This window comes from Calonectris borealis, chromosome 11, assembly GCF_964195595.1.
Source record: "Calonectris borealis chromosome 11, bCalBor7.hap1.2, whole genome shotgun sequence".
Taxonomy (NCBI): Eukaryota; Metazoa; Chordata; class Aves; order Procellariiformes; family Procellariidae; genus Calonectris; species Calonectris borealis.
This window is the reverse complement of record NC_134322.1, coordinates 712,608-736,722: the sequence shown is the minus strand read 5'-3', so window position 1 is coordinate 736,722 and position 24,115 is coordinate 712,608. Positions and strand designations below refer to the sequence as shown.

At 60.8% G+C, this 24,115-nt stretch overlaps 1 protein-coding gene across 4 annotated transcripts in view; it reads left to right on the top strand.

Annotated features, from left to right (window-relative positions):
* FRMD5 (FERM domain containing 5) overlaps positions 1-23,484 on the top strand; it is a 112,730-nt gene extending 89,246 nt beyond the window's left edge. For 2 of the 4 annotated variants that reach the window (XM_075159648.1, XM_075159647.1), the window contains 12 exons: positions 1,861-1,903; positions 2,489-2,567; positions 8,443-8,540; positions 10,438-10,561; positions 11,588-11,675; positions 13,579-13,667; positions 14,864-14,927; positions 15,641-15,732; positions 17,711-17,785; positions 18,561-18,629; positions 18,804-18,910; positions 22,907-23,484. In XM_075159648.1, the coding sequence (XP_075015749.1) occupies positions 1,861-1,903; positions 2,489-2,567; positions 8,443-8,540; positions 10,438-10,561; positions 11,588-11,675; positions 13,579-13,667; positions 14,864-14,927; positions 15,641-15,732; positions 17,711-17,785; positions 18,561-18,629; positions 18,804-18,910; positions 22,907-23,484 (1,506 nt within the window). Of the gene's footprint in view, positions 1-1,860; positions 1,904-2,488; positions 2,568-8,442; positions 8,541-10,437; positions 10,562-11,587; positions 11,676-13,578; positions 13,668-14,863; positions 14,928-15,640; positions 15,733-17,710; positions 17,786-18,560; positions 18,630-18,803; positions 18,911-22,906 lie in introns of those variants that run through there. The other 2 variants (XM_075159649.1, XM_075159650.1) reach the window with 2 other exon arrangements.
* The last annotated feature ends 631 nt before the right edge of the window (positions 23,485-24,115 follow it).

Genomic DNA, 24,115 nt, shown 5'->3' with positions numbered 1-24,115 from the left:
ATTTCCTGGCACTCTTTGGGTCTGGGTCAGAGGATGCTGATGCCGGCACCCAAACCGTTTCAGCCCAGTCCAAAAGACAACGGTGCTTCTTCCCAGTGTGGTGGGCACCGTCGTGACCTGGAGGTTTCCTTGGTCCTGCGGTGGATTCCTGGGACTGGGGCAGGCGTTTCCCACAGGAACCCTCCGTGATGTTGCCTGTCCCCAGCGCCGCTGTCGGAGCACCAGGACCGCTCGCTGCCAGCGGCCGTCAGATCCCAGGGGGCTGCCCCTCACCCGCAGGCTTCCCAAAGCCTCGTGCCCTAGGGGCTGCATCTGCACAGTCACGGGAGTTACCAATGCGAGGGACCAGACCCCAGGTAACTGGGTGCACCGTGGCCCCCTCGACCCCTGCCGCTGGTTTTTGCAGTGCTGCCAGCAGCACATCTGCGTTAGGTGCCAAATGCACCCCAGAAATGCCCGAGTGAAACCCAGCCCAGTTTGTGCACCGCGTGGAGCCACCGCTCACTGGTTTTGTCTCAGTGGTGGACACCAATATTTACAGTTTTCTATGGCAATCCCAGATTTCAATAATACATCTTTGTAGGTCTGTGACCCTCTGTGCTAACTAGTGTTTGCCTTAATTGTGGTCACGCTGCTTTGGTGTTTTGGGGTTCCCTCTTCTCAACACACAAGTATCTGAAGCCGCTTCTTGACTGACAACAGTTTGTTTCCTGCTCAAACGATGTCAAATCAAACCAGCAGCTATTGCAGAGGCTTTGCTGCAGGCAGAGCTCGATGGCTTCTTTTTGATGGCACAGAAGCATAATTTCAGAAATAGAGGCTTGAACTTAACCTTCCTGGTGTTGTGCTGTATTGTGGATCCCAGTTCCTGTTGGGGTTGGGCTGGCGATTTCAGCCGGTCGTTGCAGCCAGCGCCGCAGAGCGATCGCCCTCCCCGGCAGAACCGCGCTCCCGCCTGCCGGCACTGCGGCGGCACGGGCAGCCGCACACCCCGGGAGCTGCAGCTCCCCGCGGCCACGGTGGGGGTCAGTGGGATGCCGGGCAGAGCCCCGGGGGAGCCCCGCGCTCCCCGGAGCCGCCAGCATGCGGGGAGGTGGGTTTGTGCTTTTTGCATGCAGGACCTTGATTTATGCTTTAAAAATCAGATTTCAAAGTGATGTCCGTGCACTTCTTCAATGCCATCCAGTGCACACGTGCAACCATGTGGCACCAGCGAAGGGTGATTTTAACAACTGGGGACCAAGTGCCTCAGCACAAAAAGTTCACCTCCTTGCTGTGATTGCTTCCTCAGCGGGCTCGGAGCAGAGCCCCGAGAGCGGGGGTTGCTCAGGCCGAAGAAGGATGCCTTCGCCGTGTAACTTGGCCACGTGGTTGTCACTGAGAGAAAACTGCGCTCGACCTTGCCTTCTTGAGCCAGGGAAAACGCCTCGTGGCGAGCCCCTGCTCGGCACGGCGGGCAGAGGGTCCTGGGGCTGGCAGAGGGTCCTTGCTGGGCGCTGAGCAAGCACAGCCGCTCACCCCGGCGTCACCGGAGCCCGGCTGTGCCGCTGCGTCGGCCCGATGGGGCTGCCAAGAGGGGACGCGGAGGACGCGGCTTTCCCTGGGGCTGTGCGGGGACAGCGAGGTCGGATGGGGGACGCTGGGGCTCGGGTCCTGCTGGGGCTCTCCCTCGGCTGCCGGCCGGGCAGGGGCTGCACCCCCCTCCCACCTCCACCGTGCAGCGCAGGGATGCCACAGCATAGGCTTTTATTTCAAGCAGAGGGGTTTTTTTGTTTCTTTAATTTTGCCCCGAAGAGTCAATGTTATTAACTGAAAGTATTTCTTACTGAGTTGCTTTAATTATCTTCTTTTTCGTTTCAGCATTGGCTGGAATTTACCAAGTCGGTTGTGAAGCAGATGAGGGGTGAGTACCGCTGCCCGCAGATGTCCTGGGCAGCCCGTGCGTGCTCCCTTCATTTCAGGTGTATTTCCATTTTGTCCAGTCCGTCCCCTCTGGGCTTAATTCCCAGCACATCTCCCAGAAAAAGGGCCTTTTTGATTATCCACAAAGCTGTTCTGCTGGGTTGAAAGTGGGATCATTCTCCACCGGTCCCACTGCAGTCACAGCTGGCCGTGCCCCCCCGGCACGCTGGCACGGGGCACCGGCCCTGCCGGGGACCAGGACAGAAACGATGGGGGTGAGCAAAGCGAGATTCGCTGGTGCCGGGGGAGCAGGGAGCGGGGAGCGCGGCTGGCAGACGGTGCCGCAGGCGCTTCCCCACGGCTTTACTGGGGACATCTGCTCCCCCCATGGCCACGCAGCGGGGAACGGCCCCGTGCCCGTCTGCTCCCTCCTTAGCAAGGGCAGCTGGGTGTTTTTGGGGGAAACGGGGAGGGCAGGTGAGACCCCCAGCAACATCTGACCGTCTCTTCGAGCGGGGTTATTCGGGAGGACGAAGGGGACAAACCCTGTCGCTCGGTGACCGCGGTATCGCTGTTCTCCCTGCAGCCCAGCCTCCCTTCACCATGTGCTTCCGCGTGAAGTTCTATCCCACGGACCCTGCTGCTCTGAAGGAGGAGATCACCAGGTGAGACCCTGGCACACGGGGACCGGCCAGCCCCGCACCGGCCGGGCCGGGCAGCGAGGGCTTGGCCAGGGCAGGAACAGACCCTGCCGAGCGTCATTTTAAGTCAAGGGAGAGCACAGCCATTGAGATCTCCAAACAAACCTGAATGGTTCTGGGTTGTCGCAACTGTGGGGCAACACTGTGGAAACCCCCGCCGGCGCTTTGTGGGCGTGTGGAGCCGCCGTGCCTGGCGGGGAGCACCAGCGGGGGGTTTAATCCTGCTGACTTGGTCTTTGGCTGCGGTCGGTTACAAAAACCACGTTCCCGGGGCAGAGTGCTCCGGTGCAGCACTGCTCACCGTAACGTCCGTGGCAGCTTCGGTTCCATTCTGCCAATGTAGAACGGTTCCTGGGCTGCACCAGCCGTGTGCCCTTCCCTGCAGCTCCCCAGAATCTCTCCTCCCGGCTGGAACCCCCCGGTCCCGGTCGGTGCAGGTTCAAGCAGGAGCAGCGGGTCACCTGTGAGAGTCTTTCTGCTTCGGCAAATGCGCTTGCCACTTCTCAATCAGCAGTTAGTGGCACTACCCGAGCACATCCTTAGCTCAGGGTGTCATTACGCATGCTTGGTCTGTCAGGAAGGGTTTGAGTGTCTCCAGTTCCCTTGACGTCCCCTGGAAGTAATTAGCCACATCCCGTTTATGTAAGGGGCATGAATGCTCTGGGAGAAATGGGTGATAAACTGCGATGCAGAAACTTGACAGCGCTTCTCTCGAGTTTCTATCTTTAGGGGCTCTTCATGCCGCTCTTCCTGCCAGAAGGAAGGACGTGAAGAGCCCTCATGGAGAAATCGCTGCAGCTTTGGAAAACGAGCCGTGACTGTGGCTCTCCGGGGCACGACAGCCCAGGCCTCCCCGCCTGCCGTGGCGTGGAATGTTGGGTCTCTGCCTGAGGCAGCTGGGCTGGCGCCTTTGCTAAAGGTTTCTGCATTTTTCCCCTGGAACCTTTTGTCATTATGGCTGCAAATAATTCTTAGTTGTCTTTACAAGCCTGGGGTTTGTTGGAGAGAAGGTAAAAAAATGGTGTGGACCGGGTGCAGGCACGCTGGAGGGAGCGTGACAAGGGCACAGAGCACTGCCATGGCATGGGCACCCCGCCGTCCCCACCAGCCCGGGACCAGGGCGGTCACCCACCCCCGGGCAGGACCCCTCGCTCCACCGGCAGCTTGCCGCTGCAGTGCCTCCGCTGCCGCTACTCCCAGCGCAGGTGCAGGCTGCAGCGTTTGCCCGCTGTGCGGTGGTGCAGGGGAGCGAGGAGCGCTTCAGCCTCACCCCGGGCTGGCTGGGCGACCCCAGCCCTGCGTCTTCCTTCCCAAACAGCAGCTCTTGGGCGCATAGGCTCCATTAAATGCTAAACAAAATTTACTAGAGATGCTTAACGGTGCTGTGGGGAATTTTGCATTATAAGACGAGGCGAGAGTGTGAAAGGCAGCGTGTCAGCACGCCGTGGGACCGGGAGCAGACCTGGCCTGTAGGCTCAGCCCGGGCTCGACACAGGGCTGGCAGAGCTGGGGGAGCCCGGAGGGCTGACGGGGCGTCAGGGACAGCGAGGGCCTTGTCCCCCAGTTCTGCTAGAGAAGGAAAGGAGGGAGCTGCCTTTAATCACCCTGCTGACGTGTCAGGCACCGCAATGTGCTTTCGCCTCGGTGTGCTGTCCCCTGGGACGCTGGGTACGAGGGCTGAGCCTGGCCCCTCTGTGTGCCCGTGGCAGCGAGACCCCAGACCCGGGTGGGGGTCTCTGCGAGGGGCTGAGGCCGCAGGGACCACCATTGGGGCAGTGATGGCACGCGCCCTGCCCATGCCTGGGTCTGCTGCGGCTCCCTGCAGGGCCGCTGTCATCTTTTAAAGCAAAGCTGGAAGTGAGTTCCTCAGCTGCGCTTAGATGTTTTCCAGATTTTCCTCAGATCAGGAGTAAACGCTGCCTGCTCCCCTCCCAGGTGGTGGGAGCATCCGGACCACTCTGCTCCCCGCTGGATTCTCACCCAGGGCGAGAAGCTTTAAAAGAGCCCATAACGCAGCAGGTGAAGAGGGCAGGCGGGCCAGCCCCGGGGCTCAGCGAGACTCCTGGCCTGTCGCTGGCAGGGGCCGTTTGCCAAGGACGTTACAGAAGAGAGAGGTGGCATGGGTGGACCTCTGCAACTCATGGTGTCCCCTGGGCTCCCTCCTGCCTGGGACGGCGCCGGCAGCATCTGCTGCTCCCTCTGCCGGGCCGCGCTTTGCCGTCCTGATTTTCAGACTATTTGGCTGGTTTTCCCTGGCTTCAAGGCAGGGGCCCGTTTGCACCTGAGGAGGTTGGTGGGCTGCTGACCCCCTGGAGCGGGGCCGCCGTGGCCGGGGCCGGCTGATGCTCCCAGCTCTAGGAGGGAAATGTTTCACTTTCCTTCTGCCTTTAGTCATTTGCACGCGTCCCTACGTGAAGCCCGGGCCAGGGAGATGATCTGGAGAAGCAAAGACTGCAGAAATGCTTTTCCTGACTGTGCCCTGGAGCTAGGGGTGGGGTGTGAAAGGGTGCAAAACTTGTAGGGTGCATCTGCCAAAAGGCAGTGAGGGCTCCAGACAACGCCAGTGAGCTGCGTCTGTGAGCAAAGGGTCTGGGTGCGGGGAAAAAACATTATATTTGTGTCTGCAGCTGCAGTGCTCCCCTCTCCCTGCCTCGGCTTTTGCCTGTGATGTACCTTAGTCCAAGGCAGGAGATCGTCAGTCCTGGAGAAGGAAGCCCCCGCTTGCCTGTAAAAACCAGGGACAAAGGTAGCACAGACTTCTCTGGGCATCTTCAAAGCAGGCTGTAAGTGCCGTGTCGCACTGCGGCCAGTCAGCTGCTGCAAATCGCAGGACCCCCAGCGTCTTGGCCCCAAATACCCTCGAACGGTGGCGAACAGCCCTTGTCCCTCACGGAGCGGCTCAGTCGCAGCAGCCCGAGCCACGCAGCCCCGGGTCCCTCTGCGCACCCAGGGCCCGCGCTGGGCTGCCGTTTCTCCGTTTGCTCTGGCTGCCATTACATATTCCCGATGAATAGCTGGTGTCCGTGCTAAGCGCGTCGAGAATTAAGTAGGCTTACTGATAGAGCTGAATATATTCCAGGATTTAATTCTTGGTATTTTCAGTCCATTGCTCCAGGCAGCAAATGAGAGAGGTTGTCTGGGCTTTTGTCTGTTATGCAGCGTGTCTGGAATATACCTGGGCTCAGCCTTTTGCTTCAGTTTTGCATTAATAAACTCTCTGCTTTTTTGTTGGGCAGATCAGAAGTAGAGGATGGTGAGGTGTTTCTGGAGTTTGGTTTCCCCATGATAATGTACAAAACTAATGAAAGCTTTGCTCATGTTTCACAGAAGGACCCAAAAACCAGAACTAAAAGACCCTTAAGATGCTGTTTGGAAGCCTGAGAAAGTTTTGGTTCTTCGGGTCTGACGGTAGAGGGGAGATGCAGATGAGGGTGAACGCGTTGTCAAGAGCCCTGTGGCATCTGCTGGGCCTGTTCAAAAGCACCTTCATGTCCAGAATGCCGGTCGTTCTGCCGCTGCCAGGACATGCGCTGTAATCGATCAATCGGTACGATTGATCTGGTTTTTCATACAGGCACATTTTAGGGGACCCATAGAAGTGCCCAGGAATAGTTTCACAGGGATACATCTCCTTGTTTTGCTTAAGAGGCATTTATTTAGTTTGCAGACTTTACATTTGCTCTCAGCAACTGCAACCCTGTGCAGCCATCAGGCCTTAATTTAAATGTGAAACATCGCCTCTGAGTAATGACAGCTATTATGTGGGCATTAAGCTGCGCGTACAATATGTTAATTGTATTTCTTTTCTTTAATCAGAGATTAGCAAACATCTGCAGTTGTCAAGCACAGTAAGGAGAATTGAAATGCAGGTCACAGATTCGCCCTCACGGAGGGTGGGAGCTGGACCAAAGAGCATCGGGGATGGAGCCAGAGCCGGAGCCAGCCCGGGGGGTTCGCCGGTTCAAGCTCAGAAATATTTCCCATCTTTAATGTCCTTTTCCAAGGCAGCTTCATCCCACAGCCCAGCGCTGCCCCGGGAACTCCCCGTTCCAGGGGCTGTTTCCACGGCATGGGCAGGGCTTTGGGAAACCTGTTTGGCACCTGCTGAACATTTTGTTTGTAAAACCAGCTCAGCTCTACAGACTTTCCCTGCTTAAAGAGAACGGGGGGTTTCCATGGTGGGGTGTGCGAGCGGGGCCGGGGGGATCGCCAGGGTTAAACCCATTTGATCGTGGTTTGTGTGAGGTCTTGCTGGGTGCTGGGGCAGGGCTGGCGCAGCAAGGTCTTGTGCTGGGCGAGGGTGCCGGCGGTGCTTGCCAGCCGAGCCTGGGGTCTCGTCCAGGCTGGCCCCAGGCGGGTGCGCTCGGGCAGCTGCAGGGTTTGTCCCCTGGGCGCTGGAAGCCCTGGCCACCAGCCGCTGAGACTGCGGTGCTTCGGAGGTGACGGTGGGGGCCGGGGGCGGAAGACTCTGTTCTCCTTCCCACGAATAAAGCATTAGCCCGGCGTCAGGGCTGCAGCCACCTCCGGCCCCTTTTGCGCCCTGCAGCTGACGTGAGCGTGGAGCTCTGCAGCCCAGCCGGGCGCAGGCAGCCTGGGCTCCAGGTCTGGCGGTCCCCCACGGGTCCCCCACGCGCCAGGACGAGCCTCCCATGCGGGTGGGCTGCCCCTGCTCACCGCCGTTCAAGGTGTGCATGCAACTGCAGCTGAAACCTGGACTTAAAGTTCACTTTCCCTTGGACCGAGTACTCTTTAACATCTGATTTCTCTTTAATATATTTTATCTGTGAAAATTAGTGGTTTATCTCATCATAAATACGGATTTGAGAAATGAAGCATGACTGAGATATTGCAGAGTGCAGGTCTGATTATCTAAACGCATTTCTGAGCACTCCAATTTCCATTTTGCTCCTTCACTCTATGACTTTTTTTACCATCAAAAGGTTTTCCCAAACTCATTGCCACATGACTCAGCCCAAACTGTTACTTAGGTTTAAATTTATTCAAATGTGTAATTTTCTAACATAGTTTATCTTTTCACTGGGCTTTGGTGCATGGAGATAGAGATGGGCGAGCGCAAGAGGTAGCTCACTCTAGATGATGAGGTGTTGATCATCGGCGAGCACGGAGGAGGGAAGTGGGTGCGTACGCAGAGACCTGGAAGGATACAGAAAGTTGGGGAAGGAGAAAATCACGTTATGTGGAGGCTGGGCAGCCGGGCAAGGATGCAGGGCTGGGAAGCGCAACAGCCGCTGGTGGGCTCAGGACCACCAGACCCCCTTCGGAGCATCATCCCTGGGCACCTCAGCCCCCGGTGACGGCGCGATGGGCTGGGGACGCTGCAATTGTGTTTGGGCACCGCTGCCCAAAACAGGGTGAAGCATCGCGGGAGACTCCGGGGCTGGCAGGGAGAAGGGGCCAGCACCTCCCTGTCTATGAGTTTCCTCCTCTGTGCATTTTCCCGGTGGGAATGCTCACCCGAGTATCTCCGTGCCTGAGGGAGCTCTTTGTCTCTGCCAGCAGCTCTGCCCTGCTGCGAGTGGCCGTGCCGGTGGGGAGCGTTGGCGCTCAGCCAACTGAGGCTGGGTGCTGGCCCCGGAGCTGTGTCCCTGCGGGCTGGAGCGGGGCTGGGATGTGCAGATCTGAGCCCCACGCCAGCCCTGACCGGGGGAACTGCCCGGTAATTAGCACTTGTTCGCCCCTAGCAAGCATAACGTCTTGTAAATGGGCTGCTCCGAGAGAAATGTTGGTGCAAGTGTCTCGTGGCAGATATTCTACATCTAAACTGCCTGTTTAGGTAATTTAAACTTTGCTTAATAAATGGACTCTCTTCTGTCCTCAGGTATTTAGTCTTCCTGCAGATCAAAAGGGATCTCTACCACGGCCGTCTCCTCTGCAAGACTTCGGATGCTGCGTTGTTGGCCGCCTATATCCTTCAAGGTAATGCTTTTTGACAAGATAAATTTGCTTTTCATGCTAAGTACTGGTTACATTATTTCACTTACAACAGATCACTGCACCTAGAATACAAATGTCATCCCGCCAGTGCCGGGGCTCGTGCTGCAAGACCGTGCTTCTGCCGTGCAGTGCTGGGCTAGAGGAGGGTGCGGTTTGGTGTTGGGGTCTCACCTGCAGCAGAAGCACCGTGCTGCCCTCTGCTCCCTGAGCTGTCCCACCTGCATTCGGGGCAGCGGCGTCCCCAAGAGCATCGCCTCGGCTAATCCAGCCCGTGTCTCCTAGTTCTGTGCTTCTCCAGACGCAGAAGCAGCCCCGTGACAAAGCACTTCTCTTTCTGGGGCTGAGCACGGCCCGCGGTAGCTCTGGCCCGCGCCTGCGGTGTGCCGTTGCAAAGAGGGCTCTGGCGCTAACTGCAGTTTTGCTGATTGCTAGGACGGGTGAAGATGGCCTTGGGTGAGCTCGTTGCTTGCTGCCGAGCAAAGAAAGTGCCTTTGTCAGCAAGCTGCAGAGGCGCTGGTGGAGCTCGGAGCAGGAGGTGGGAAAACCTTTGAAAACCTTCTGCCTGATCTGCCCTCCTGCCTGTTTCCCTGCCGGCGTGGCTCTGCCTGCTCTTGCCTCCGCTGCCCGTGGCACCGAGAGCACGGAGGTGGCCGGCGTCTGCTCGGCGTGGTGCAACACCCGGACCTCAGCGGGGATCGTCAGGCTCTTTGGAGGAGCTGGGTGGCACTGGCGCGGTGGAAAAGCACCTTGACGTGCCGTTAGCACTGCGATGCCGGGTGTGCGCGTGGACTTCCCCACCCAAGGGTGCTCGGCTCGGCGCCTTGCCGGGGCCCCTCTCTGCAATCCCCCGGTGGCTGCGGTCGCGTCCCCGGGATGAGCTGGGGAGATGCGCCCCAGCAATCAAAAAAGACAAATTTCTGCTCCAAAGCATTTTTGAGTTATTTCGCAGTGCTGGTGTGTTTCCCCTCTTTTAGTGTTTTAAGCAGGAAACATAAAAATTAATGTAACGTCTCCATTTCGCTTAGGACCTGAGGCTGGAGGGAATTAAATCAGAGCAAGGTCCTTTCATCCCCAGTGGCGGGAGGCTGCCGGATTACTGTAAATCCTGGCAGGAGACACCAGCTACAGAGCCGTGCTACAGTGAAATGCCAGCGGCGATCGCTGCCGGCTCCTGCGGGGTGCTGGGAGAGGGAGCGGAGCTGCGTCAGCCCGCGCCGAGGGGAGAGCAGGGCTGAGCTCAGGAATGAGGTTGTCTCGGGCGTTTCTGCACCCTGGTCTCAGTGCTCGGGGCCGTTGGCATTGTCTTGGGGACAGACGTCCTGTCGCTGCGCTTGCAGCTTGCCCAGGCTTCCAGCAGGTTTTCTAGGTGGGGGATCAGTCCCAGCGCAGGCGGCCCCCCCGCCCCGCTGCAGGGCAGCCTGTACCCGGCAGCACTTCCCCGGGCTGGGCAGAGAGGGGAAGGAGCTTTTCTCAATGTCACTTGACAGATTTCCCACTAATTACATTTTTTTGAGGCACAGTTGCAGAATTCGCTCACTGCCTTGTTCCCAGCTGGGATCGGGGTGGGGCCGGGGCTGCCCCCGGGGTGCTCGGACGCAGCACGGCTCCCAGGCGGTTCTTGGCAAATAGCTTGAGGAATTAATAAATTTGGGACAGTGACCATCTGCTGGTGGGTGATTCCCCAAATCAAAGCAAATGGTGAAATTAATTGGAGGCAATTAATGCCTTACAAACGATCCCTCCTGATGGGAAGCACGGCCGGGTCAGAGTGGCATTCCCGCGCTGCTCTGAGCCCCGACCCTGCGCCCCGTCGCCGCCGGCTCCGCTGCCGGGATGGGGATGCACTCTGCTGTTCTTGACCAGTTCTGTCTGCCACCAGCCGAGATCGGGGACTACGACCCGGGGAAGCACCCGGAAGGCTACAGCTCCAAGTTCCAGTTCTTCCCCAAACACTCAGAGAAGCTGGAGAGGAAGATTGCGGAGATCCACAAGTCGGAGCTGAGGTACGGCCGGGGGCTTCGCTGAGCAGGAGCGTCGGGGTGTGCTGTAGGGATTACTGACGCTCAGCTGATTTTTATCCGTTCGGGATTTTCAGTCGTGCCGTGGGGTGAGCACTCGCTGCTCTTGTGTGTCAGAGCCAGCGGTGCTCTTGGCAGCATTGGTAACAGCAAAAATGCAGAGCCGAGCCGAGCAGGCTTTAGGAAGGCAGGTGGTTTGGTGGTGTAGAGGCATCACAACAAATCACCCTGCGAGAGGAGCTGCCGTGTCCCCCAAACCTCTGCTCACTGAAAGGAAAATGTGATTGAGCGGCCAAGGAGAAGCCACAGAAAGTGCAGACAAATAAAAAAATACGCTGGCGATGCAACAGTCCGGTCCTGGTGCAGAACCAGCCCCGAGGGAGGGCCGAGGGGTTTCTCCTGCTCCTGGCTGTTGGCTCAGCCGGCACAACCTGGGGGGTCCCTGGTCTTCCCCGGTGGGATGGGGACAGTGACCACCCCCCATAGAGCCCCTCCCGCTTTCACCCCGCTCTGGGGACATGAGGTGGGACCGAGCGTCAGCAAAGCCCCGTCCTCCCCTGGCACTGGCGGTGCCTCCGGGGCCGCGTCCCGACTGGACAGCCGTGCGCCGGTCCCCGGGGAGGGCGCTGGGTTTCCTCCCAGAAACCGGCGGAGCCGTGCCCTCACGTTGTGTGGGCTGCTGCCTTCTGCCCAGCAAACTCCCCTTTCCCCCACCCCTGAAGAAACGCCTGCTAGGAAATTCAGCCCTAAATTTTGCAGATGCTGCTTAATTTTGGTCCTTTCTGGTGCTGCTGGTTCAGCATATCTCCTGCTAGATCAGCCTGGCAGGAGAAGAAAGGCTGGGTTGCAGTGCTGGTCTGCTGCTGCAGGTTGACTGTGCTGACGAATGTAACGGGAATATGCCATGACGGATGCCTCTTGTCGTTAACAGAAGCCCTGTAACTGAGGACTGACTTTCATGTTCATGTCTTCCATGGAATATTATTTTTTCCTGTTTTTTCCCTTCCGTAGTGGGCAGACACCAGCTACTTCAGAGCTGAATTTTCTCAGGAAAGCCCAGACTCTGGAGACCTACGGGGTTGACCCACACCCTTGCAAGGTACAACAGTTTTCTGAACACTATTCCTTGCGTTGGATTTCTCGCTCCAGCCGGTAACAAGCTGCAGAGGTACCAGTGACAGGTCCCAAGTGCAGCCGTTTGTCACCTGCCAGCGGCTGGGAGGTGGCTGTGCTGGAGCCACAGCCCCCTCCAGCCCTACAAACGCACGTGGGCACGGGGGGAAGCGGGAGGGCGTGTGCTCCGAAATCCTTCCAGAGGGTATTGAGGGAAGCCCCAAGAAAGGGTTTTCCCATGCAGACAGCTATAAAAGACAGTGGCCGATCATCTTCTGCTAAAGCATGTAGTTTGGAGGCAGTAACAAGGTCAGCAGTGTGTCTGAGAAACCAACAAGCATTAATCTGCCAGAGACAGTCTATTGCTCTGCTCTTCCCTGGCCAGTAATCCAGTTTGCTGTTCGAAATGCTTTTTATTGACTGTAGATGTCATCGCATTTGGCTCTCTGGTCCCTTGTAATCCCATCCCATGCAGATGGATGCAGGATGCAAAGCAGGCAGAGAATTTCACTCTAAGGGAGCGCCTGCTTTGTGGTCCCCCAGGGCTTTTAAGTGAATTATGCTATATAAATACACAACTGCAGTAAATATACTGGCCTGGGGGCGGGAGGTGTCCGTTTACTGGCAGTCTGTGGTTGCCGAAGAGGTTGCCAGGCTGGAGGAGCTGAATCACCGTGCCGGTTCAGCTCTCCTGCGTTGCTGGCTGGAAACCCACAGGCCAGTTTCTGCAAAGATGCAGGGAAATCTTCCTCCTTCTGCAAGACAGGGCTGCTGCATCTCAGACACGATGACGTTGGGGATTTACATCTTGCCTTGTGCAGGGCGTTGGGTTGAGGTTCAGGGCTCTCTGCTTTTGGCCCTTCACCCTTGACAGATTAAGGTGGATTTTTGATCTCATCTGGATTTAAAACCAATTTGTTCTCTGCTCGAATTCAGATCTCACCACAACACTGGCTCCCTGCCGTCCCTGCACCATGCCAGCAGTGTCAGAGACCCAGCGTCCCGGGGTGGAAAGCAAACAGCAGAGATGTCTCACCTCTTGATTAAGCCAGGGAAGGGCACAACCGGGAGCAGAGGGGGGAGTTATACCCCTGTGCTGGGGAGATCCTGGGCACGGGGCGTCTCTCGGCTCACCGCTGAGACTCCCCGTGCCACACTTTCCCCTGAGAAAACATCGCAGACACCGAACATGAATCCCTCTTCTGTACCTGCCCCTGTAAAATTCCTTTCCTGCTTTTCCTGCCCAATGCGCCAGAAATCCCAAGCCTGGCATGCACCTTCCCTTCGGCTCAGCATCCTTCAAAAGCCATGCTGGCCAAATAAAAGTCAGGGCGAATCTAACAATTACTGAATGGCCACAACTGTTTCATCATATTTTTAAAATTCAACGTATCTCTGTTTTTTTTCCGTGCGCACCAGTGCAGTTAATGATCGCTTCCCTGGAGTCTAGACGTTATGATCAAGTTAAATTGCTGCTTTGCTCTGTGACACTAATTATTGGTTTTAAGCTGTCTCGATGCCGCCCAGCTGCACTGGCTGTGCAGGGCTCGGAGCGAGTCAAGTGTAACAGGGTTTTACCATTTTCTGGTTTAATTACTAGTGAAAGGGCCGGTGGGGCACTGCCTTCGCTGTTTATCCCTCACTAGTAAGCGGACGGGACCGCAGGGCTGGGAGCTGTACTGCGGTTTCTCCTCATCAGTGCCGCTGGACCAGCTGCCCCGTTATTCGGCTGCGGGTTTTGCTGTGTGCGCAGGGTGCCGAGGTCGCGGTGAACCTGCCGGGAGCATCGGCGTGGAGGATTCTGCATCACCACCACCTTTAGGGCTGAGGGTCGCCGATGGCGTGTAAGCTTTGCAACATTTTGCTGAGAAACTGCTATTTTCTTCCAGGACGTGTCGGGGAATGCGGCGTTTTTGGCCTTCACTCCCTTCGGTTTTGTTGTTCTGCAGGGAAACAAGAGAGTTCACTTCATCAAGTGGTGAGTTCCCCCCCGGCATCGCCCGCGGTGCCCTGCTCGCTTGGAGCCGCGCCGGCCGGCTCGCTTCTGCTTGCTCGGTTGCGAGGTGCACACGGTGCTGCGGGGCAGGGGCCACGAGTGCCCGGGGTGTTCGAGGGATGCTCGGGCGAGCGATCCCAGTGCCAGGGTACGGGCAATGTGCCCGTAAGGGACGGTGGTAAGTCCACCCAGTGCCCACGTCTGAGCCAGCCACCTCTGAGCCACATCTGCGGCAGGTGGAAAACCCGCCCCGTGCCCTGCCCGTGCTTGCACCAGCGCACCCGTGAGCTTGCACGCTCGCCTCTCAGAAGCCGGGAAGAAAACAGGTCCCCTCCAGGTGCCGTGCGGCCGCTGCGCGGCCGGGGCAGCGGGACTCTCCTGAGACGGGGAGAGCGGTGCTGAGCAGAGCCTGTGATGGGCACTCAGGGTGTCACTTCTTGCTCTGTCCTGCCCGTGGAGGAGCCCAGGAGCCTGCGATGGGCACTCAGGGTGTCACTTCTTGCTCTGTCCTGCCCGTGGAGGAGCCCAGGAGCCTGCGATGGGCACTCAGGGTGTCACTTCTTGCTCTGTCCTGCCCATGGAGGAGCCCAGGAGCCTGTTTGCCTCCGTTGCTGCAGCCGCGCGCTGGACTGCTGGCTCCATGGACTTTCCTACGCTGGCCGCTAAGCCCGCTGCTGGGCAGTACGCCCCAGGGCTCTCCCGTGTGAGCTGCACTCTCGCTCCATTTGCTTTGTTGCCCCCAGACTTCTTATTTTCTACATTCGTCAACATTAACCTGCATCGTCCGTGTGTTGGCTGAGTGCCCCGAAAGCTCCCCCAGCCCCTCTGAACCCGGTTGCGTTGTTCCTCGGTCTTTGCTGCATCTCAGGTTTTGGCCGGTGCGTCCCTCACAGCTGGCATTGCCACCCGGCCGGTGCCCGTGTGACGAGGTCCCAGTGACTCTGGGATGCTCCGCTGTCAGCTTCACCCCAGGGCGTCCCCCTCTCCAGCTGCTGGTTCCTGAGCCAGGGCTCCTCTCACCGCCCCGTGGCACCTCCGAGGGCTGAGGCTGCCCCTCTGCCATCCCCGAAGCGCCAGCCCATGACCTGCAGCCCCCGGCAAGCGCTTTGGCCGGGGCTGTGCCGTGAGCTGGGCTGGGCTCCACGCAGCCCCTCACCTGCCTGTCCTTGTCCTTTCAGGAACGAGGTGACCAAAATGAAATTCGAAGGGAAGACTTTCTATTTATACGTAAGTCAGAAAGAGGTGAGTGCTTTCCCTGCCCGTGGGACTTCCCGAGCGCAGCTGTGGTCGTGGCTTCAGCAGCTTCTCCGTGCACTTGGCAGGCTGCAGCCTGCGGCTGCGGTGCAGGGACACGGTACGGTGGTGGGGGCTGCAGCTCAGCGGCAGCGCTGGGGTCAGCTCCCTGCTCCCGCCGGCGCCTTGCTCTGGGCGTTAGAGCCTGCAGACGCCGGGTGAGCCCCGGGCTGTGCCGTGGTGAGGGCTCTGCCTTCAGCAGCAGCCCAGGACCTCCCGCAGCTTCTCGCCGTGCCTGCGCCACAGCCACGTGCTGCGTTTGGGATTATTGTGGTTCTTTGTTACCGCCATCCCGCTCGGTCAGCGCTGGTTAATTAAGTCAGCCTGAAAACCTCTGGCTGAAAACGGCTCCCGCACAAGCCATCAGCATGATTTCTTTAAAACTGTATTTCTGGGCATTCAAGAAGGCGTTCAAGCTGGAGGAGGTGGGTGGCAGGTCACTGGCGCACACGTCTGCCCACCCCCCTGCGAGGCGCCGCGCCGGGGTGTCGGCCGGTGCTCCAACGTCTCCTGCATGGTGAGCGGCTCTGGAGGAGGATCTGCCCCGCGTCAGCGCCGCTCTCCAGCTCCGGCTGCTCTGGCCTCCGTCCGCGTTCCCGACAGGCTGCCCGGTGGGCACCCCTCACTCGTTCTCCTGCCGACTCCTTGTCTTTTTCCTTTAGGAAAAGAAAATTGTTCTTACATATTTTGCCCCAACGCCAGAAGCCTGCAAGCACCTCTGGAAGTGTGGGATAGAAAACCAGGCTTTCTACAAGTAAGTGCCAGGCCACCCAGGCGTGCGTGGTGCTGCGTTCCGCATCTCCCCGGGGCTCGGCGCTGCCCGCACAGCAGCCGCCCGAGGGCTCCATCCGGTACCAGGGCTCGGGCACTGGCTGTCACCGGCCGGTGGCACCCCTGGCCCAGTGGCCCCAGCAGATTCACCAGCCACCGAAAGCGCCGGTGCCCCCAGGCTGGGGGCTCTGCCCCGCAGGGTCCCTTCTGCCCACCCCTGCTGCGCTCCTCCCTTTAATCAGGAGATTAAAACTAATTGTTTGGAGATTAAGCCTTTAATGCTGAGCAACCGGCACACGTCCTGTCTGCAGCAGCAGACGTGTTTTAGCGTTTTCCCTGTTAATGGCAGCCTGTTCGGAGCCGGCCCGCGCGTGCGGGTGCTCCAGCGCTGGGAGCAGCCGGTGTGGGAGGCAGCAGGGGCAGGCGCCAGCAAAGCTCAGGGAAGACTTTCTGACCTGATATTCGAGGGTGGATTTTCAAAATGGCTTCGCAGGGTCTGTTTGTGCTGAATCTGGCGCTAAAATCCCCACTGAAGTCGAGCCAGTGCCCCGGCGTGCTTTAGAAAAGCCTGCCTTTTAATGGGGAAAGCTCAAAAACTTTCAGAAATAATCTGCTTCTAAGCTCTTTGGGAACGAGTTAATTGTTCACGGCAAATACTCAAGGGACCGGGGAGGTGACGTGCAGTCTGGGCTGCAGCCGCAGGTGGGGACGGTGGCTCGAGGGACCGTTCCTGCAGCTGCCTGGCGCTGGGGGGCCTCCGGGCTGGGGTCTCACCCGGGCAGTGGGAGCTCCTGCCTGGGGAGGACGGCGAAGGTGCCCTTCCCCAGGAGCTCTGGGCTCCCTGGTTCGTGGCCACCAAGGCGGCTTTTCTGCCCCTGCTTTGGTTAATTGGGCCGTCAAACAGAAAGGGCGAGGTCGCGGGCTGGTCTGTCTGCCCAAACCCAGCGAGGTGGAACGGTTTGGTTTTAGCATCCTGCTCATGCCGTACTTAAAAATAGCCGGCTTTGTGCTTTGTAATGAGTTTTATTTTAATCAGCAAGATGCGAGATAACGCCTGTGATGTATTCTCTTTGGGAATACTGCAATCAGCAGCTGCAATCAGCAGGTTTCATTTCTCATTATATTAACATGAAATGAAATTGCAGTATTGCTTTACAAATCTTTTTATGATTAATCATGTCAGTAAATTACCGCTGGATTAGGCACCCGGTGGAGCAGACTGTGGCCTTGGCCGAGGTGCTGCCGGGCTCCTCCCGGGGCAAGGGGCCGGCTCCCGTGGGATGAGGAGGAGGCAGGACTGTCCCTCCCGGCGGTTCTGCCCACCGCTGGCCGGCTGACGCCAGTGAGCGCCAGCCTGTCCGGCCGGGCCGATTCCCGCAGCCCTGCGATGCAGAGGTCCTGGCGAGGGTTTTAGCCCCCCGGAGAGCCTCGGCCCTGTGCAGCTCCCACGTGCAGGCGCTCGCTGGTGGCCCCAGGGGGCCCGGTATGAGCTGCAGCCCGAGCCCCCCTTAGCCCCTGGGGAAGCCCTCGGCAGCGGGTCTGTCCGGGAGCCCGGGCACGGGCTGGGCAACGCTCCCGCTGCCGGCAGGGACAGAGAGGGCTGTGGGGTGCCAGTCCAGGTGCTCATGTCCCACCAGCCAGTGTCACCCCACCATTGCTGGTGGCTTGTTCTGTTCCTGGTGGTGTTTCGCGTCTCCAGGGCTTTGCTCCTGTAATTTGGCCTTGTTGCTGTTTGCCGGCAGCGTGCAGCTCCCTCCCTCTGATGCTGGGGGTCAGTCTGGGGGGATGATGCTGTAAGGGCATCCGCAGAGCAATCGGTCCTCGTCACCAGCGTGGTGCATTGGAAACAGAACCGGGCGCAGGCTTTGCCGTGAAGCGGTGCCGGGGGCTGTACCCTGCCCGGGTGCTCAGCGCCTGGCTGGCAACGCAGGGCGCTCACACAGCTCTTGGTGCTGTTGCAGGTTGGAGAAGTCGAGCCAGGTCCGGACGGTGTCCAGCAGCAACTTGTTCTTCAAGGGAAGCCGGTTCCGATACAGGTAACCAATGACAGCAAGTAGCAGCTACTGGGTGTGTTTCGGGTGCTCCTTTGGATGAGCTGTGGGGAGCAGTTCAGGGCTGCGGCGGTCGGAGGACTCGCTAAGGGTCCTCCTGTCGCCGGAGGTCCTCCATTGCAGCGCTGCCGCCCTGCCGAGGCCATCACCGCTTCTTCCTCTGTTTCACAGCTGACGTCCCTCTCTCCAGCCCCAGAACGGCAGATTTCTGGAGGGGCAGGATGGAGGAGGGGAGAGGACGGGGGGCTTTGGGGTTTGGTTTTTGAGAACAACAAGGAGCGAAACGAATCACCGCAATTCCTAAATTCCTGGGGGGTGTTGCTCCTCCCTGGCCCTGGAGTGAGAGCCGGGACCTGGGACCTCGTGTCTGTGCAGGATGAGAGACCGCAGCGCATCCCCAGCTGCGAGGTGCACGATGTCGGCACCCTCCGTGCTGGCACGGGAGGGCCCAGACACCCATGACGTGTCCCCCCACCCCGGAGGGGAGGTGACCCCACGGTGTCCAGCATCTCGTGCCAGGAAAAGCAGCAAAACATGGTGTCAGAGGTGTCGGCCCAGCCTTTCCCTGCTCTTCCCATCACGCTTTTTTCCAGCAAATATTTCTACTTTCCCCTGGAGCCGTGGGGAGAGCCCCCCACCGGCCCATGTGCGTGGGGAGGGGGCCAGGCCGTGCCGGGGCGCGGTGTGCCGTGGCGGGGGGCTCGCGACTCACTGGTGCAGCGGTCACATCCTCACGGCTGCTTTCTTCAACTGCCTGCAGTGGCCGCGTTGCAAAGGAGGTGATGGAGTCCAGCGCCAAGATCAAGAGGGAGCCCCCCGAGATTCACCGGTAAGAGCTGGCAGCAGCGGCGCGGTGCAGCCCACGGGACCGGGGCCTCCCAGGGGGTCGGTACCCGGCTCCCCGGGGCGGCGGAGGGGGCCGCAGGACCGAAGTGGGAGAGCCACCGTGCTGGGGCTCTGGCACCGCCTGGGGCTCTGACACCGTCCCTGTTCTCGTCCCCAGAGCAGGGCTGGTGCCGAGCCGGAGCTGCCCCTCCATCACCCACGGCCCCCGCCTGAGCAGCGTGCCCCGCACCCGGAGGAGAGCCGTGCACATCTCCATCATGGAAGGTAAGGCACGGGGCGGCTCTCCCTGCCGCTGCCGGGGCTCGGGAGCCGGGGCAGCCCCAGCGCCGGGAACGCACATGCAGGTGCGCACACACACGTGCACCCCATACACGTACACGTGCGCACGCACACACAAAAAGGCAGACGCACACACGCCCCTCCAGCTGATCTGCGTAGCCCTGATGCTGACGTGGGGACGCCGCGGCAGGGCAGGTCCCTGTCGTGTCCCCAGCGTCTTGCGGCAAGGCTTGACCGCACCGGGCGTTGCTCTCGCGGCTCGGAGCCGGTTCGGCATCAGTAGCTGAGCCCAGGCAAAGCGGAGGGCCGGTGGTGGGACGGAGGTTTCCAGTGCAGAAGCAAAGCAGAGGAGAATTTCTCAGCAACGTTTATTTAGATTCAATTGGAAATTCAGCAAAGGGCTCCAGGTTGCCCTGACAGCTCTGCCCCAGGGGAGAGGTGAGCGAGCCCTGCTTTGAAGTTACCCCGGCAGCCCTGTCCCGCGCGCGCCGCGTGCCTCGCTCTGCTCCTCCAGACACGGCCCTGCTTTGAAAGCAAAGCAAACCTGCCTGGAGGGGCACGCCAGCACCGGCGGGGTCCCAGCAGAGCAGAGCGATCCTGAGAGCCGCAGGGCCGGGGTCTGGCCGTGTACAGGAGCAAGCTGGTCTGCAAAAGAACTTGCCACCCACCTGGGAGCTGCTCCTGGCCGGCCGATGGCCACTGCTGATGGCTTGCCAGGCTGGATCGCTGTGCCAGCCTGCAGCGGGGAGGCTGGTACCCCCCGTCCTGGGCCCGGGCCACAGCCGGGGTCAGGGCCATGCGTGGGTGGGATGCACCTGGGAAGGAGGGTTGGCAGAGGGCAAAACGCTGGGACCAGCCCTGGAGCTGCCCCACGGGGCTGGGGACAACGCTGGGGGCTGTGGCCGTGCCGCTGGCAGTGGCTGTGATACCCGCTGGTGACGGCAGTGCCTGACGCCCGGTGACGCTGGGGTGACGTGTGTGCTGGGTGCTGCTGGTGTGCGTTGGGCCCATGGGACGATGCACAGAAGTTTGGAAAACTGGGAGGTGGGCGAGGGAACGGGGCGGCAGGGAGCGTGGGGCGAGGGGGTGGGTGCACCCTGCGGTTGTGCCCTGCTCCCAGACAGGCTGCGGGATCGGCCCCTGCCCCGGCACAGCCGCACCGATCCTGCTGCCCGGGCTATGGGCAGGGACAGGGTGCAGAAACGCTGCCTGCCCAAAGGGACAGGTCCCTGGGAGCAGGAAAGGGATTTCTTCCCATTGAGGGAGCCCAGGGCTGACGTCTGTGCTGATTTTTGGGGCGGGAGCGTGCCTGGCAGCTGTGGCAGCCCTGCAGACAGGGTCACCTCTGCTGCCCCGCTAAATGTGACCCCCTCTCCCCCGCCTCCCACACATGCCATTGCGAAGCAACAAGAGCATTAAATAGCCTCCCACAATAAATCACCCCGAGCTGGCACAGGCTCCCAGCACCACCCCTGCCCCGGCAGCTCGTGCCCTGCCGGCAGCTGCTTTTCTTCGCTCTCACTTCAGCTCAGTCCCGTGGAAATGCGGGAGCCCAAAATAGCCCTGACCCCGGGGCCAGCAGCACCAGCCCCGCTTGCGTCAGCCGTGCCGGCAGGCGAGCAGCCGTCCCCGCACCCCCTCGCAGTCCCCACAGGCGCCCCGTGCCGCGGGCCAGGCCAGCCGCTGCCCATGCTGCCATGGTGAAGTGCCTGATAAAGATTAAAACCAAAGTCAGCGTCCACCTGCGGCTCATCAACCACTGCTGCCGGGAGGTGAGGGTCCGGGTGCTGGCCCTGGGGCCGCGGCTGCTGGCCCGGGCTCTGGGGGCTTTGCCGCTCTTCCCGGCTCTCCCCGGCCTCAGCCACGATGCTCCGCACGGCCCCGGGGATGCACCTGCGCCAGGTAACGCTGCGCCGCTAAGTTGCGCGGGGTCTGGGCTCTTCTTCGGCAAGAGTGTCCCCGGGGCTCCCACGGCTGCAGCCCTGGGGGGATGCGGGAATGTGGGATGCAGGGTGCGTGCCGTGGGGAGCAGGCTGGGGTCTCCCATGCTGGATGGACCTGGGTCGTCACCACCACAAAGCAGCTCTGGTTTCTGGGCTGGCCCCAGCTTTCCCCAGCTTCTCTAGCTTTTTACATCAGTCTTGTGGAGCAAGCAAGGGGCAGGTTTGGGTCTGGGGGGGGACTGGCACTGCTCTCACTGCAGTGATGGGGGGGGAGAGCCCTCTCGGCTGCCCTCCCTGGGGAGCCGAGCTGCTGCCCGCGCCGGTGGGTGCCCAGCCTGGCCCGGATGCAGTGCGTGCAGCAAGGGGATGTTCACATGAGACATAGCTGTCGGGGTGAGAACGTGTTTATTCCTCCGCTGCGCTTATCGCCTGAGCTGCCCCTTGTGCTCAGTGCCCGCAGGGGCACTCGCGTTAAGCCGAGCCGATCCGGAGGCATCTGGGGAGTATTTACAAGCAAGAGGCTGCAAAGCCCCGGGGAATGCAGGCAGGACGGGCTCCGGGCTCTTCACTTCACCCTTCGGCAGCGCCCAGGGCCAGGACACCCGGCGACACCGTGCCATGGTGCTTTGGTGCACCGTGCCCTCCCCGCCCGGGAAATGCCCAGCCCCGTCCCCCTCGCAGTCGCTGCAGGGTGGCACTGGGGACCCGCTGGTCCCAGCCACCACCTCCTCCAGACACCCTCCCTGCAGCACGGGACATGCGGTGGCAGACCCTCCTCCCCCCATCACCTGCCCCTCGTGCTGCGAAAACTGCAAGAGACAATTCCTGCACTTGTGGGGTTTCTTGGAATTTGGGGTTTTGGGGGGGAGTTGGTGGGGAGAAGGAGTTCCCCTCGCCCTGCCGTGCTCAGCCGCGGCGCAAGGGGCAGCGCGGCTGTAACTCCCGCTCAAGCAAGCGCGTGGCTGGGCGGGCTGGCACGCAGCTCTTCGTCTGACTGTTGGTGGGGGGGGGGGGGGTGTAAAACATTGGTTTTTTAGTGGTGTACACTAGAAATCAGAGCTGTTAGTGACTCCAGTCTGACTTGCAGTCCCCGAGCATCCTGCTCTGCGGGGAATCTCCCGTGCTTGATGGGGCTGCGGCTCTGGGGCATCTCCTCCGCGCCAGGCAGGCGCAGCCCTCGCCTCACACGCCTGTGGGCCTGAGGTCATCGTCTAAGTCGTCACCTCGAGGCGGGCAGGCAGGCGCTTGTCCCAGGGCTCCCACGGCGGGGTCGGCCGTGCTGCCTGCGTGGGGCTCTGGCTCGGCCGGGACCCTGCTGCGCCTCTTGGGGTGCAGGCGTTTGGCGGGGGAGGGCTGTGCCGGGCAGGAGGTAAATCCGTAAGGATAACTACGTACGGATTGCCCTGTGGGCCACAGCAGGCTCGGCCAGCTCCAGCGGCGCCACAGGGCGAGCTCGTGCCCCCGGCTGCCCCAGCGCGGACCCCTCGGGGTGCATCCCTGCACCCCCCACCGCTGCTCCGGCCACATTTCCCGGCTTATCCCCCCTGTGTCTCGGCAGCGCGGGCAGCCTGCCCGCGGCGGCAGCGTCGCCGGCTCCTGGGTTGGCGTTGCGGATGGCAGAGGGGCCTCAAGCACGCTGCGGGCGGCTGCTGGGGGGGCTGTCACCTCAGAGCAGCTCCAGCACACAGACGTGTCTGTGATCGATTGACAACAGGCCCAGGCCCCTGCCTGCGGCCCGGGCTGACAGCCAGCGGCTGTCGGTGGCGGTGACAGGTCACGCGGGTGTTTGAGCGTCGCTGCTGCAGTCACGAGCTGCAGCGAAGGGGCTGCTGTGGGCTCTGGCCGGGTGCCGGGCTGCGGCTGCCGGCCCCGAGGGACCAAAAACAACAAAAAGCAGCCGGCAGCAGCCATGCCCTGTCCCCACGGGGGACACCGGGCCGGGCGCAGCGCCGGGCGAGGGGGGGTTTCCAGCGGCAGGAGGAACCCGTGCTCCGCACCACTGAGCGTCCCCCTTTTTCCCCCCCCGCTGTCCCCCCAGGCCTGGAGTCCCTGCGCGACAGCGCCCACTCGACCCCGGTGCGCTCGGCCTCCCACGGCGACGCCTTCGCGGCCCCCGGCCGGAGCGGCCGCGCCGAGAGCAGCGAGCGGGTGGCCGTCATCGCCGATGAGAACTACAGCCCGGCGGACAGCGTGCTGCCCACGCCGGTGGCCGAGCACAGCCTGGAGCTGATGCTGCTCTCGCGGCAGGCGAACGGGGCCCCGTGCAGCATCGAGGAGGAGAAGGAGTCGGAGGCCGGCACGCCGGCGGCGGAGGAGGCGGGCGGCGAGCTGCGGGCCCTGTGCCCGGGCGCCGGTGGCCTGGGGGCGGCGCAGGCGGAACAGGTGAATAAGTTTGTTTTAAGTGTCCTCCGTTTGCTCCTTGTGACAGTTGGACTCCTCTTTGTTTTGCTCCTCCTCCTGATCGTCCTTACCGAGTCCGACCTTGACACTGCCTTTTTCCGTGATATCCGCCAGACCCCCGAGTTCGAGCAGTTCCATTACCAATACTTTTGTCCCCTCAGGCGATGGTTTGCCTGCAAAGTCCGCGCCGTGGTAAGCCTGCTCATTGACACCTGAAGGCAGGAGTCGCCACGTAACTAGCCGGGGGCCTGGGGAGAGACCTGCCACCGTCCCCCGCGCGCGGGACCCGCCGGGGCGCCTTCGGCACACGCACTAATCCTCCCTTCCCGACCCAGAGCACGGCGCGGCCGAGGAGGCGGCTTTCCGGGAGGGAGGGGGGTGGGCGCAGCCCCCGGGGCCTCCTCCTCCCCGCGCTCGGCCACGCTGCTCCCACCCCTGGAGCCCGCACAACACTTACCGTTTCGATTCTGACAGACGCGCGTACGACTTCGGAAGCACCGAGCAGAGAGGAATTTATTTTACTATTGCCACCCATCATTGTACGAGCATCAGCCGGCAGGCTCGCGATGCTGTATTATGCAGGAGCTTTAGCAATGGTGCTACTGAGTATTAATTTAAACACTCGTGTACTCTTACGTTATTAAATCCGCCACTGTGCACACCACCACCACCACCTTCCAAGTACCGCTTTGCAGACATCCCTCCCTGCTAACCGGAGTCTCCTGCGCGGCCATGCGCGGCGTGACGCTATCGGGGACGCCCTGCTCCCAGGCGGGCACGCGAGCCGGCTCCCCGCGGCGCAGCATCGCCCAGCGAACAGGAGCCCTCGCCCTGCGCTGCAGACTCA